Raw genomic sequence first — 15181 nt, 5'->3', positions numbered from 1 at the left:
CCGGCCAGGGACCCTGTGCCACTTTAGGTGTTGCTAGACTTCCCCCATCCCCCTTGGCTCTTGGCCAGGCTGACTGCAAGCTGGGGGGGGGGGTGACTTGAAAGAAGCTGGAGTCCAGCAACATCTCAAGAGCATCACAGATTCCCCATTGGTGCTGCAAGGATCCAGCAAGAATGTGTGAGTTTTTGCATGTCTCTTTCTCAAACCCTCTGGCGCAACAGCAGGGGAAATTGCTTGCACACCAAGCGCACCTGATGCCCAGCTCTGAGCACAGCCCTTTCCTGATCTGCTCAATTTGCCCTTGGCTCTGTCAACAATGATGAGCCGCAGGTGCTTTGCAAGGGGCGAAGTGCTCTGAGATGCTCACTCGGCACCCATCCCTCCCTCTCCCACAGCTGCAGCCAGAAATGCGTGAAGCCGAATGCCCTGCATGTTTCAGATGGGCTGTTCATCTCCTCGGAGGCTGCGGGTGGTCCAGGGCCAGGCGGCCTTCCTTACCTGGACGACGACATCCCCTTGCTCAGTGTGGAAGACGAGCCAGGTAGGCAGTGCCTGGAAGCCAGGGCTGAGCTCAGTGTCCTTTTAAAAAAATAAATAAAAAATACATACAATACATGATCATACAAAAGAGCTCTAACATAACCATAACAACGAACGGTTTCCTTATGATACAATAATGTTTATTGTCATTGTCCCTTAAAGGTAAAGGGACCCCTGACCATTAGGTCCAGTCGTGACCGACTCTGGGGTTGTGGCGCTCATCTCGCTTTATTGGCTGAGGGAGCCGGCGTTTGTCCGCAGACAGCTTCTGGGTCATCTGGCCAGCATGACTAAGCCATTTCTGGCAAACCAGAGCAGTGCATGGAAACGCTGTTTACCTTCCCACCAGAGCGGTACCTATTTATCTACTTGCACTTTGAGGTGCTTTTGAACTGTTAGGTTGGCAGGAGCAGGGACTGAGCAATGGGAGCTCCCCCTGTCACGGGGATTCAAAACACCGACCTATTTTAAAAAAGTTTTTTATTTATACAACAAGAAAAAAACAACAACAAAAAACCCACATACCGAATTACACACAAATTACAAAAGTAACCAAAGACACATAATTTTCTTAGCAAACAATAAAACATCTATTGGTCTTAACACTAAAGACCCAACCTCCCATCTATTCCATATTTCAAATTCATATTGCTTATTGCCAATATACATTTTTTTCATAATTAAACTCATTCTCAATAAATCTAATTTCTTATATCTACCTTGCAACTATTACTGAAGTTCCTCGAATGCTGCAACAGAATTTAAACTACTATATTTATTTTTCAGATATTCTTTGAAAACCTCCCATTTAGAAACAAATTCCTGTTTTGATTTATTCTTTATTTTTTTCTGATAAACCATCTAATTCGGCATATTCTGTCAGTTTTTGGATCCAATCTTGTATAGAGAGGATTTAATTACACTTCCATTTTGCTGTGATCAAAACTCTTGCTGCCACCGTCGCATATAAAAAGATATCCTTCCTCTTTTGTGGAATATCCAAATCTGTTATTCCCAGGAGGTAGGCCTCTGGTTTCTTATTGAAAGAGATCTTTAGCATTTTTTGCAGTTCTGCATGTGTACTCTCCCAGAATACCTGTATTTTCCTACATGTCCACCACATATGGTAGAATGTTCCTGAGTCTCCGCATCTCCAACAATTACTTGACACATTTTGATCGGCAAGCCCTAGGCTCTGTGGTTTTACCCACAGCACTACCCGCGTCCCTACTCATTGTCCCATACAGAACAACAAAATTGAAAATCTACATCAGACATTCAGAAACCAACAAGCCTGCTATATCAGCTATCCCAGCCTGGTTAGCCCCCTAAAAACTCTGATACCCCATAATTAAATACAATATACTCCCATAGAGACTACCTTACACTGCGTTTAAAACCAAAATCACATTTGAATAGCAACTGTTTCTCAGGCGGCTTCAAGTTAAAAGAGAAAATTCACTTAGAAGAGTTGCAAATGGGGATACCTACCTATGATGAAACTTGGCCTCCCTCCTTTTCATATGTAGGGGGGAGAAAGAAAGTAAAGCTCTCCCGCCAGCCTCACAAAACTGTCTGCAGAGAACCTATAGGGACTGCCAATGTTTTAAGGCCATGTAAAATGATGCCATAAACAGCTCAGGACCGCAATACCTTAAGGACCACATCTTTCCATATGATCCTTCGCAGACCCTGAAATCATCTTCTGAGGCCCTCCTTCCTGTTCCTCCTCCTCGAGAGGTCCGGAGGGTGGCAACATGAGAACAGGGCCTTCTCTGCAGTGGCTCCCCATCTGTGGAATTCTCTCCCCAGGGAAGTTCTCCTGGCGCCTTCAGGTGCCAGTCAAAAGCATTCATTTTTAACCAGGCCTTTGGTTGATTTGATTTACATTCTATTCCCTTTTGAAATGTATTTGGGGGGGGGCTATTGGGTTGTTGGGACGCGGGTGGCGCTGTGGGTAAAAGCCTCAGCGCCTAGGGCTTGCCGATCAAAAGGTCGGCGGTTCGAATCCCCGCGGCGGGGTGCGCTCCCGCTGCTCAGTCCCAGCGCCTGCCAACCTAGCAGTTCGAAAGCACCCCCGGGTGCAAGTAGATAAATAGGGACCGCTTACTGGCGGGAAGGTAAATGCCGTTTCCGTGTGCTGCGCTGGCTCGCCAGATGCAGCTTTGTCATGCTGGCCACGTGACCCAGAAGTGTCTCCGGACAGCGCTGGCCCCCGGCCTCTTGAGTGAGATGGGCGCACCAACCCCAGAGTCTGTCAAGACTGGCTCGCACGGGCAGGGGTACCTTTACCTATTGGGTTGTTGTTTTTATTTTTATTAGGTATTTTGTGGTTTTATATCTTTATTTTGTTCTGCGGACCACCCTGAGACCCCTGGGTATAGAGCGGTATATAAATTGAATTAATAATAATAATAATCTCATTGCTATGTTCTTCTCTCTGTGGAGACTCTATTGTATTTTTTTGTTGAAAGAGAGAGAATTCACATGCACAATAAATACAGTGGGATACCTGGCTTGACAGAAGGACATTTGAAAAGGATTTGGGGCTGAGATTGCAGGGGGTTTAACTAAATGACTCTCAGTGTCCCTTTCAATTCTACAAATTCTGATTCCAAAATGCTGAGCTATATAGATCACTATCCTAATCCAGCAAGCTCTTCTTATGTCATTGTTGCTACAGTAATTATTTTATTTATTACCCATCCTCCCACCATAAGGTCCTTGCAGTTTTGTGGAAATGACATGCAGAAATGTGTTATAATTAGGGGAAATGCTTTGGAAAAAGTTATATCAATCAATCATTCAATTCATTTGTCTTCTGTCTTTCCAAAGCAAAACCATGCTCAAATACATACCTTCCGACATTTCTCTGGTGAAAATAGGGACGTCCTAAGAAGAACAGGGACAGTTACCGGTACTTCTGTAAATCCAGTACCGTCCCTGGAAAATAGGGACACTTGGAGGGGTCTGCAAGTATAACAAAAGTCAAAAGTGTGTAGAAAAAGATGAGGAGTATAAGGAGTATGAGGAGAAACCAACACTAAAATGCTGAAGAATTTGCATAAGAATTTATTCTCTTTTGCTGGAGAAAAGAGTGTAAAACTGAATTTAAGGCTGGAGATGCAGAGAATTGGGAGTGTCAGATTGTTCCATCCCAATAGCTCAGTTGGTAGAGGATGAGACTTCATCTTGGGGTTGTGGGTTTGTGACCCTTATGGGGCAAAAAGATTCCTGCTTTGCAGGGGGTTGGACTAGATGACCCTCAGGGTCCCTTCCAGCTCTGCAATTCTACGATTCTACCTTTAACCCAGAGAATGGGATGCTGGACTAGACAGGCCAGTGGCCCCATCCAGCCGGGCTCTCCTTACGTTTTTATTCCTATGATCTCCCCACCCACCAGCCCTGGAAACCCTCAGAGCCAACTTGGGATACCTGCTTCCTCACCAAGAGCATTTGCTCAGATGGAGAGTTTGTTTTTCTGCACAAATCTTTCCTCCCGCAAAGCGCTCCTTTGCAATCCAGGGTCAGGTGCCTCTCAGGAAACAGCCCCGGGTGCTTCGAAATTCCTGCTTCGCCAGGCACTTCACCTCGTTGATATGCCATCCCTGCCCTGCATGGTAATTTATGGAAATGGCGTCTTTGCAGCAGTTTCTGGAATAATATGAGACAGGAGGGCAATTTCCTCCGGGGACCCCCTCAGGTCAACAGGGCAGGGAAGGTGGTTCAGTGTATGCATGCATGAGGCTGTCATTATAATGAAGGAAGAGAGTGTTCCTCTTCAACATGCTAAACCGAGGAGGAACCATACTTTGAGGCATGGGCATAGCACGGATTTATGTTTTTTGCGGAGCCAGAATACCCACCTCTCATCATCCTCTGTCTGGCTCTGTCTAGCAGATTCTGAATGAAATGTCTCCACAACAGTTGTTTTAATTACCTTCTTTTGACCCCAAGTGCTCAGAAAAATCTGTCACAATTTTTCTACAATTTCCATGCGCATATATATAATTTTCTGTGTTACATTTTAAGATAAACATTTTACATCCTTAAGATATCTATGACTTCCCTTCATTTCTTTCCATGGTTCATTTTACATATCATAAAATCCCTGCATATTTTACAAAAACTACCATTTGGTATTCCATTACTGCATCCATCAAAACTTATTTACACTGTTGAATTTATCTGAATGCTGCTAGCATTTTCAGCTGTACACAATTATTCCCCATATATTCAACAAACGCTTTCTAATCTTCTTTAAACATATGTTCTTCTTGTTCTCTTATTCTATATGTGAAGCCTGTAAGTTGTACATATTCTGCCAATTTAAGTTGCCATTCTTCTTTGGTTGGGACCTTTAGTTGTGACATTGATACTGACAATTTCTACTTTTAGCTAAGTATTTTTTATTTATTTACTTGATTTTGGGGGGAGCAGCTGACCCCCCCTGACCCCCTGGCTACACCCATGCTTTCAGGATTTTTTTGGGGGGTGTAACAAGACCAACAATAGGGAGGTGCTAAATGGAGGGGTTATCATTTCAGAATTTTGGGGGGGACGAAGAGGATTATCGTAAAGCTTTGCAAATTTCAACCCTAGGATTGGTAGGAGAGAGAGATTGAAAATAAAGCTGAAGATATGATATGGCCCATTGGTGCAAATCTAGGGGTGCAACTGCAGTGGGCAATCTGTGTACGGGTCTGGGTGCTTCAAAAAGATAGAGTCAGTTTGGTGTAGTGGTCAGAGACCCGGATTCAAATCTCCCCACTCAGACATGAAGCTCACTGGGTCTGACCGTGGGCCAGTGGCAGTGAGCACAACCTGCCTCACAGGATTGTTGTGAGAATAAAAAGGGAAAGAGGAGAACTCTGTGCACCCCCATGAGCTTCTTAGAGGAACAGGTGGGATGTGAAGAAAAGGAATGAATGATAAATATTGGTGGCTAGTCGGCACTGACAGCAAACCTCTCCGTCTCAATGAACTTGCCCAACCTTCTTTTAAAGCCATCTGGGTTGGTGGCCCTCACTGGCTCCTGTGGGAGAGGGTTCCGCCATCTAACTTATTCACTGTGTGAAGGAGGACTTTCCTTCCTCTCATTATCAGAGGTTAACCCAGTGAAGGTGAATCCTGGAAGATTTGGGACAGATGGAAAGGAAGGGAAAGGTGCCTTTGTCCTTAAAAGTGTTCTTTGCTCCTCTGCTAGTGACTCTGGAAATGGGAGATGTTCCCTTGGTCTCAGTGCTGCCTGAGAGTCTTCAATTGCCCACCAAGAATAACAGCCAGGGGCATCTCATCGCTCACCTTCAAGAGCTCCTCCAGGTCTGGGTTTTGTGGTCAGCCGTGAAGAGCAGATGGGTGATTGTCGGTAAGCATTCCTGGGTCTGTTTTGTGGAGATCCAATATTTATTGCTATATGATTACCTATTAATTTATATTCTGCTTGATGCCCAATTGGGTTCCAAAGCAGTTTGCAAACTGTAGAAACCAGTTACACAACCACTGAAATTTAGAAGAAGGACTTCTATATTTAAATTCCAATGAAATATGATCAAAATGCACAAAGGAAACTATATTGTTATTAATATAATCAAAATGCACAAAGGAAACTATATTATTATTAATATAATCAAAATGCACAAAATAAACTATATTATTATTAATCATAATCAGTGTATTCATATCCTGGCTTTTCCCCAAACCAGGACTTGAGGCAGCTTAAAACTACACAGATAAAATACAAAGAGCTGAAAGCATGTAAAAGATAATTATTAAAAAGTAATTAAATGCTAATAAAACTAAGGCAATATAAAAAGCAAATCTATTGGACTACAGATAAGAGCAATTCCATTGAAAGGTTCAAATGTAAACTTCTGTTATTACAATTTGTAGAACAAGAGACTCAGGTATGCTATTCGGCCCAGCTGCCCTCCCCCCACCTGCCAAAAGTGGCTTATGTGGTCTTCCAAGACAGAAATCACTTAATTACTCAAAGCTTGGATAATATCAGAGGTGAGGGACTCCAGACCTGATGGCCACATGGGACCTGGCAGGTCTCTCTGACTTGGCTTCAGGAATCTCCGCAGGCCACGCCCCCATCCTTAGGCCACGCCTATCCACCCCAGACCACACCCACCTCCCCTAAGCCACACCCACACACACCCAGCCACACCCCTCTGGCAGGACTGTGAACTGTGATAATGCCTCTTCCTTGCTTGGAAGGAGAATGGAAAGCTCTCTCTTGTGTGTCCCGTGTGCATAGAAACCTCCTCTGTTTTGCAGGATTGGAACAAAATTGAGAGCCCTAGCTGTTTCCCTGCCAGCTCTTCCATCTGGCTATCTCCACCCCACTGGCATGTGGCCCCCCAGAAGCCTGTCCGGGGTGTGAATGTTCCGCCCTCAGGGTGGAAACTCTTTCCCTTCCTTGCCATGATTATCCTGAGCACCTGGGGTGGGATCCAGTGCAGAGCAGAGCCATCAAAATAAATGGGGCCAAAGTTAGTCATGTCTAACATGTTAGTTGGGTCTACTCTGAGTCGGGATCCAACCTGCTGTGCCTCATCTCCTTATTCCCTGCTGGGTCCACAATGCTCAATAAACACACAAGACGTAACCGGCTGTACTTTTGAATAAATAAGATATACTATTCATTGTATCAAATTATAGATTTCAACGGTAGTCTCATAAAGTTCAACGAAAAAAGCAGAAGACCCAGTGGATCAGTTCATTCTCTAGTCAGTTCATGCATAAGGTCCATACATGTACAGTGGGTGGTACCTCAGGTTAAGTACTTAATTCGTTCCGAAGATCCGTACCTAACCTGAAACTGTTCTTAACCTGAAGCACCACTTTAGCTAATGGGCCTCCTGCTGCCGCCACGCTGCCGGAGCACGATTTCTGTTCTCACCCTGAAGCAAAGTTCTTAACCTGAAGCACTATTTCTGGGTTAGCGGAGTCTGTAAACTGAAGCGTATGTAACCTGAAGCGTATGTAACCCGAGGTACCACTGTATAAGTATCTATTCCACCTGTCTGTTCAAAGAGTCCAATGATCCACAAGAAGGGTTGTTACAGTTCCACATAATGCTTTCACAGAGGCTAAGACAAGGATTTCCAGAGTATTAGCCTTGTTTTGCCAAACTACGCTTCATCAGTAGAACAGGCTGTAGGTAATGCAAATAAATACAATATCGTAATCTCTCACATTTTTACAGCGAAATTAATGTAAAAAACCATAAACAACTGTACATACCATATGTAATATTACCGGATAGTGGATCTCATAGCATAGTATTGGTCGCAGTAAGAAACGACTATTACAAAGCAGGATCATACGGACAAGCACAATATTGGTTTGAGTCAGTGGCGTAGCGTGGGGGGTGCAGGGGGGGCGGCTGCACCGGGCGCAACATCTGGGGGGGCGCGCTCGCCGCCTCCGGAGTCGCTGAACAGCCTCGGGCGCAGGCTGTAGCAGAGCCCCGTGTCTCGCGGAACCGACGAACTGTGCGCGCGTCCGGGCTGAAGGCGTCCGGCAGGCAGCGGCTCTCAGCGCTCGCCGCAGTCCCCGCACATCAGGGCCACAGAGGGCGCGCCAGGCAGCCCCTCCTCACAGCCCCGCCGCCACCACTGCTGCTGCAGCTGCTGGGCCATGTTGCATTTACCCCAGCCCAGGCAGCAGCAAGAAGAAGCTGGCAGCGGCGGCAGGTTAGGGGTTAGGGGGTGCAAATTACTTGCCTTGCCCCGGGTGCTGACAACCCACGCTACGCCGCTGGTTTGAGTAACAGGTGTTGGCAATCCACACATACAAAATTTCTTTCTTAAAGTGACCCATATGGCACAACAGAGGTAAAGCAATCTATGCTCAGATGTAATACATGTAAGGTAAAGGTAAAGGGACCCCTGACCGTTAGGTCCAGTCGTGGCCGACTCTGGGGTTGCAGCGCTCATTTCGCTTTATTGGCCAAGGGAGCCAGCGTACAGCTTCCGGGTCATGTGGCCAGCATGACTGAACCGCTTCTGGTGAACCAGAGCAGAGCACGGAAATGCCGTTTACCTTCCCACTGCAGCGGTACCTATTTATCTGCTTGCACTTTGACGTGCTTTCAAACTGCTAGGTTGGCAGGAGCTGGGACCGAGCAATGGGGGCTCACCCTATCACGGGGATTCAAACCGCCGACTTTCTGATTGGCAAGCCCAAGCCCAGCACCACCCGTGTCCCACTTAATACATGTAAACTCATACATAAATGTAATCCATTTTCAGATCTAAAGGAATAGCAGTCCACAGATGCAAAATTTGTTTTTCAAAGTAAGCCACTCGGCCCACAGAGGTGAAATAAACTTAGCCCACGCTCAGGTGTTCTACATATAAACATTAGTACACATTCACAAAAAGCAACTATAAGGCTGACATTGTTCCTGTGCGAAAGTGGGATGCGAGGTGAGAAGATGATGGCACTGTCCATCTTTGACCCTCTCCCTCTTTCTTCCTTCAGGGCTCTTTCTCTCCGTTCTCCTTCTGTCCGTCTTCTTCGCCAGCCGCCTCCGCCCAGCAAGCCGGGCTCCCCTTCTCTTCAGGCCCGACACCAACATCCAGGTCCTGCTGGACCTAAAGTACAACCTGAGTGCTGAGGGCATCTCCTGCGTCACCTGCTCAGGTGAGTTGGGCCTCTCGGCTAGAGACCCATCTGTGTTCGGAGATTGCTGGTCAACAGAGAGCCATCCCAGGACGGCTGCTTCCATGTTGATGCAAAATAGTAAAATGCTTTTCCTTTCAGTGTTTTTATTTTATTTTATTTTATTATAAGTTTTTTTCCTTTTTTTAAATTTCCATGCTTATTACATACAAAAAAAGGGGAACAATACTGAAAAGGGGGTACAACTTAAGAGGGGAGGAAAAAGGAAAGAAAATGAAATTTACACAATCTGTTATTAAGACAAAAATCATGACAAAAAATGGTGATTACAATTTCATGTTACGATAAAAATAAAAAGATCTCGTCATCTTTTATACCTGACTTCCCATTTATTCCTTAATTCTTTTTACATAAATTTACTGCCACATCAAAATACTATTTTTGATGTTAATGTTATGTTAATGTTAATATTTTCACAATTTATAAATGTTTATATAGTATGATTTTGTTTAAAATATGTTCTGAAGGCCTCCCATTTTGATACAAATTCAATTCTCGGGGTTTTTTTTTTATTCCATTCAGTGTTTTTAAGGGGGCTTGGGAAGGGGGCCTGCATGGGTTGGAGAGCACAGCCTTGCACCCGAAGCTGGATTTTATGGGGCAAGATTGTGTTTTGGAGCTGGTTGTGGTGCAGAACTCGCATCAAATTGTGGGAGAAGTCACTATGACTTAGGCTCCTATCAGCCTCTCCCAAAATCATGACCAAAGGGTGAAAGAAACTCCTCCCCAGTGTGGTGTAATGGTTAGAGCAGTGTTTCCCAAACTGGGGTCTCTGGCTGTTTTTGGACTACAACTCCCACTGGGTTCGAGTGTCAGGCAAAGGAGTGGGAGACCAAGGTTCGAATTCATGCTCACTTGTGAAGCTGCCTGGGTGACCTTGGACTAGTCATCACCTCTCAGCCTAACAGGGTTGATTAAATAAGTTGGGGAGAGCCACCTTGAGCTCCTTGGGGAAATAAATAAGTACCGTATTTTTTGCTCTATAAGACTCACTTTTTCCCTCCTAAAAAGTAAGGGGAAATGTGTGTGCATCTTATGGAGTGAATGCAGGCTGCACAGCTATCCCAGAAGCCAGAACAGCAAGAGGGATTCAGAATATTTTTTTTCTTGTTTTCCTCCTCCAAAAACTAGGTGCGCCTTATGGTCTGGTGCGTCTTATAGAGCGAAGCGTATGGTACATAAGAAGGGAAGGGCCATAGCTACCCTCTGCTTCTCAATGTGTATTGTATTGTTTTATGTGCTGTGGCTTGCCGTTTTATTGATTGCAGTTTAGATATTATTGTAACGGTTGAGTGGATTTCTGTTTAACTTTTATATGTTGATATTATTTTATACTATTCTAATGATTGTTGAATGTTACTTTTTTGATGTAGGTTGCCTATTTTAAAGTTATGTTTTACTATCACATTTTTGTACTGCATTAGATTGTTATGAGATGTACATTTTTTGTTTCTTCAGCTTGTAAACTGCCTTGAGTATTGTAAGATAGAAAGGCGGTATACAAATTAATAATAATAATAATAAATAAATAAATAGCTCAGGGGTTAGAACATATGCTCTGCATGCAGAAGTTTAAAGCCCAGTGTCTCCAGAATTGGGATAAGGCTCCCTGTCTGAAGCCCCAAAGGGTCGCTGCCAGTCAGAGTAGACAATACTGATGGGCCAGTATAGGGCAGCTTCAGATGTTCCTGTGTCTTAAGGGAAGGGCTGTCGCTCAGTGGCAGAGTACAAGGCACACATGCAAATGGCCCCAGGTTTGATCCCTGCGACTTCCAGGTGGGATTGGGGTAAGAGTTCAAGATGGTGGGGGGCTGGCCAGCCTAGCTGTCCTCCTCTTGATGCTGGAGATCCTTTTGTCCCTGACTAACGTTGTGCGACAGGCTTGTTTCAGGAAAAACCCCGTAATCTGCAGAATAACATCCGCACCTCTCTGGAGAAGAAGAAGCGGGGATCTGGCCATGTGTGGGGTAGCCGAGGAAGCGCTGCAGGGGATGGAATCGTACAAGGTGAGTTAACCCTGCTCTTCGGCCACAAAAGTGCCCAAAGCAGCTCACATAAGATTAATAGAAACAGGGCAATCTAAAAGTCACCACACAAAAGGAAAGAGAGGGGAGGAGGGAAGAGGAAAATATGCAAACATAGACACCATTTCTTTATCTCAGATTGTCCTCTAGCTGGGTACATCTTGGATTGAGAAATGTAGTACAGTGGTACCTCGGGTTAAGTACTTCATTCGTTCTGGAGGTCCGTTCTTAACCTGAAACTGGGGCCTCCCACTGCCGCCGCGCCGCCGGAGCACGATTTTTGTTCTCATCCTGAAGCAAAGTTCTTAATCTGAGGTACTATTTCTGGGGTAGCAGAGTCTGTAACCTGAAGCATATGTAACCTGAAGCGTATGTAACCTGAGGTACCACTGTACAGTGGTACCTCGGGTTAAGAACTTAATTCGTTCTGAAGGTCCGTTCTTAACTTGAAACTGTTCTTAACCTGAGGTACCACTTTAGCTAATGGGGCCTCCCTGAAGCAACCTGAAACTGTTCTTAACCTGAGGTACCACTTTAGCTAATGGGGCCTCCCTCTGCCGCCCTGCCGCCACGGCACGATTTCTGTTCTCATCCTGAAGCAAAGTTCTTAACCCGAGGTACTATTTCTGGGTTTGCGGAGTCTGTAACCTGAAGCGTCTGTAACCTGCAGCGTATGTAACCCGAGGTACCACTGTGTAAGCCTTCTATTTTTCTGCATGTGTCACTGATTTAGGCTTGGGTGAAGGCAAGCTCAGAACAAATATTCATACAGAGATGGGACAGGCTGCCTCTTTCTCTTGCTGGTGTCGCACATCTGCATGTAGAATGATTTGAACCATTCAATCGCATGTCACATCCACACATACATTTAAAGCATGATGCTTCCTCCAAAGACTGATGGGAACCGTAGTCAACCCCTCAGAGCTGCAACTTAACAAAATACAGTTCCTAGGATTCTTGGGGGTGGCGGTGGGGAAGCCATGCGATTTAAATGTGTTTTGGATTCATGGCGTGGCTAGGATATTCCACATGGAAAAGGAACGGATCCGACAATCCATCCCCCCCCAGTGGCAGAATGTGATCAATAGCAGTGGCTCATACAGAGAAATGGAAGTCAGCCTCCTCTGTGAATATGCTGCCTTTAGAGAACCTTTAACCCCCCAACATAGGGATGCAGGTGGCACTTTGGGTTAAACCGCAGAGCCAAGGACTTGCTGATCAGAAGGTCGGCAGTTCGAATCCCCGCAACGGGGTGAGCTCCCATTGCTCAGTCCCTGCTCCTGCCCACCTTGCAGTTTCAAAGCACGTCAAAGTGCAAGTAGATAAATAGGTACCACTCCGGCGGGAAAGTAAACGGCGTTTCCGTGTGCTGCTCTGGTTCGCCAGAAGCGGCTTAGTCATGCTGGCCACATGACCCAGAAGCTGTACGCCGGCTCCCTCAGCCAGTAAAGCGAGATGAGCGCTGCAACCCCAGAGTCGGTCACGACTGGACCTAATGGTCAGGGGTCCCTTTACCTTTACCTTTAACCCCCCCCCAAAAAAACAATGGTTTTCTCTTAGTCCTCTGCTGGCCCCCAGGTCTGGGAAGGTCTGGAAGGCTCGTCTAGCCCAATTGTTTGGGGTGATGTTGAGGGTGAAGTCCGGCTGGTGGGTGGATTTTTCAGGGCTCCCTCAGGCTGACTGTACCATGTTCTACAGCAGACCCCCAAGGAACAGTCTACATCTTCAAATCCAAAGGCAAAGGGCGGCCAGTGGTCTACAGATTCTCTCTCAATTCCACCGTCCCAGCACCGTGGCAGACGGTGTCAGCAGGAGACGGGGACATCCCCTCTTTCCTGGTGAGTTTCTAGAGCACCTATCAATTACCTGTGTGGCTGAGACGCAATGCTCTCATTAATGCAGCTCCATGCAGGGCAGGGAAAGCCGAGATATGGGGAACGTCTCTGGGGTAAACGCATGAGATTTCCTTCCCCCCCGAGTCCTGTTGCAAGATGTGCGACTGGTTTTATTTGTATATTATTAGTAATTGTCTGATAGCGCTCAAGGTTCCCTGTTTAGGGCAGGAAAGGGGGACATTTGTCCCTCCCAATGTCACTAAACTACACTTGGCCTCACCCACTGCTATCTTATGGAATTTGCAGGGAATTTTTCCCTGTTTAGGGAAGTTTTTTATTTTATTTATTATTATTATTATTATTATTATTTTTTGGGACGCAGGTGGCGCTGTGGGTTAAAGCCTCAGCGCCTAGGACTTGCCGATCGAAAGGTCGGCGGTTCGAATCCCTGCGGCGGGGTGCGCTCCCGCTGCTCGGTCCCAGCGCCTGCCAACCTAGCAGTTCGAAAGCACCTCCGGGTGCAAGTAGATAAATAGGGACCGCTTACCAGCAGGAAAAGGGACGCAGGTGGTGCTGCGGGTTAAAGCCTCAGTGCCTAGGACTTGCCGATTGAAAGGTCGGCGGTTCGAATCCCTGCGGCGGGGTGCGCTCCCGCTGCTCGGTCCCAGCGCCTGCCAACCTAGCAGTTCGAAAGCACCTCCGGGTGCAAGTAGATAAATAGGGACCGCTTACCAGCGGGAAGGTAAACGGCGTTTCCGTGTGCAGCTCTGGCTCGCCAGATGCAGCTTTGTCACGCTGGCCACGTGACCCGGAAGTGTCTCCGGACAGCGCTGGCCCCTGGCCTCTTGAGTGAGATGGGCGCACAACCCCAGAGTCTGTCAAGACTGGCCCGTACGGGCAGGGGTACCTTTACCTTTTATTATTATTATTTAATATTTAATATTCTGCTGGGAGTCACCCAGAGTGGCGGGGGAAACCCAGCCAGATATGTGGGGTATAAATATATTATTATTATTATTATTATTATTATTATTATTATTATTATTATTATTTGAATTGTAGAGTTGGAAGGGACCCAGCGGGTCATCTAGCCCAACCCCCTGTCATGCAGGAATCTCCGCAAAAGAATCTCCAACAGATGGCCCGACCAGCCTCTGTTTAAAAGGAAAGGGAGTCTATCCCTTTGCGAGGGAGTCCGTTCCATGGTCGAATAGCTCTTGCCATCCGAAAGTCATTCCTAATGTCTAGTCCTTGCCATTTGGATCCACTGGTTACTGGTTAGAGCGAACTGGGCTTGTGCAATAGTTTTAGCACACAATCTGGTGTGTGTGTGTGTGTGCGCAGCAAACCTGAAAGCCCTTATCTCCTGGTATGCCCCGCGGAGGACCTTAAGGTCCACAAATGACAACATTTTGGAGGTCCCAGGTCACAAGGTGGTTAGATTGGTTTCAACTAGGGCCAGGGCCTTTTCAGTACTGGCCCCTACTTGGTGGAACGCTCTGTTACAAGAGACTAGGGCCCTGTGGGACTTGACATCTTTCCGCAGGGCCTGCAAGACAGAGCTGTTCCACCTGGCCTTTGGTTTGGACTCAGTCTGATCCTTATGTTTCCCTCCCCTTATGGTTTTGATCTATGGGCTATTTTAAAAATAAGGCTGCAATTTAAATTGTATTTTAACCTGTATTTTAAATTGGTTTTTATATTATTATTATTATTATTATTATTTACTGTAATTTTAATGGTGTTAGCTGCCCTGAGCCCGGCTCTGGCCGGGGAGGGCAGGGTATAAATAAAAATTATTATTATTATTACAGTGGTGCCTCACAAGATGAAAAGAATCCGTTCCGCGAGTCTCTTCCTCTTGCAGTTTTTTCGTCTTGCAAAGCAAGCCCATTAGTGGCTTAGCGGATTAGCACTATTAGCGGCTTAGCGGATCAGCTGATAAGCGGCTTAGCGGTTTAGCGGATCACCTGTTAAGCAGCTTAGCGGATCAGCTGTTAAGCGGCTTAGCGGCTTAGTGGATCACCTGTTAAGCGGCTTAGTGGCTTAGCGGATCAGCTGTTAAGTGGCTTAGTGGCTTGAGGGAAA

General features: G+C 46.1%; 1 protein-coding gene across 4 annotated transcripts in view; it reads left to right on the top strand.

Moving 5' to 3' along the window:
• DISP3 (dispatched RND transporter family member 3) overlaps positions 1-15181 on the top strand; it is a 93131-nt gene that overhangs the window by 57898 nt on the left and 20052 nt on the right. For 3 of the 4 annotated variants that reach the window (XM_083750152.1, XM_083750155.1, XM_083750154.1), the window contains exons 8-12: positions 396-541; positions 5747-5908; positions 9034-9195; positions 11115-11240; positions 12957-13096. In XM_083750152.1, the coding sequence (XP_083606278.1) occupies positions 396-541; positions 5747-5908; positions 9034-9195; positions 11115-11240; positions 12957-13096 (736 nt within the window). The remainder of the gene's footprint in view (positions 1-395; positions 542-5746; positions 5909-9033; positions 9196-11114; positions 11241-12956; positions 13097-15181) is intronic. The other variant, XM_083750153.1, reaches the window with a different exon arrangement.

Source organism: Podarcis gaigeae (genome assembly GCF_964106915.1).
Source record: "Podarcis gaigeae genome assembly, chromosome: 8".
Lineage (NCBI taxonomy): Eukaryota > Metazoa > Chordata > Lepidosauria > Squamata > Lacertidae > Podarcis > Podarcis gaigeae.
This window is presented reverse-complemented; position numbering and strand designations above follow the sequence as displayed.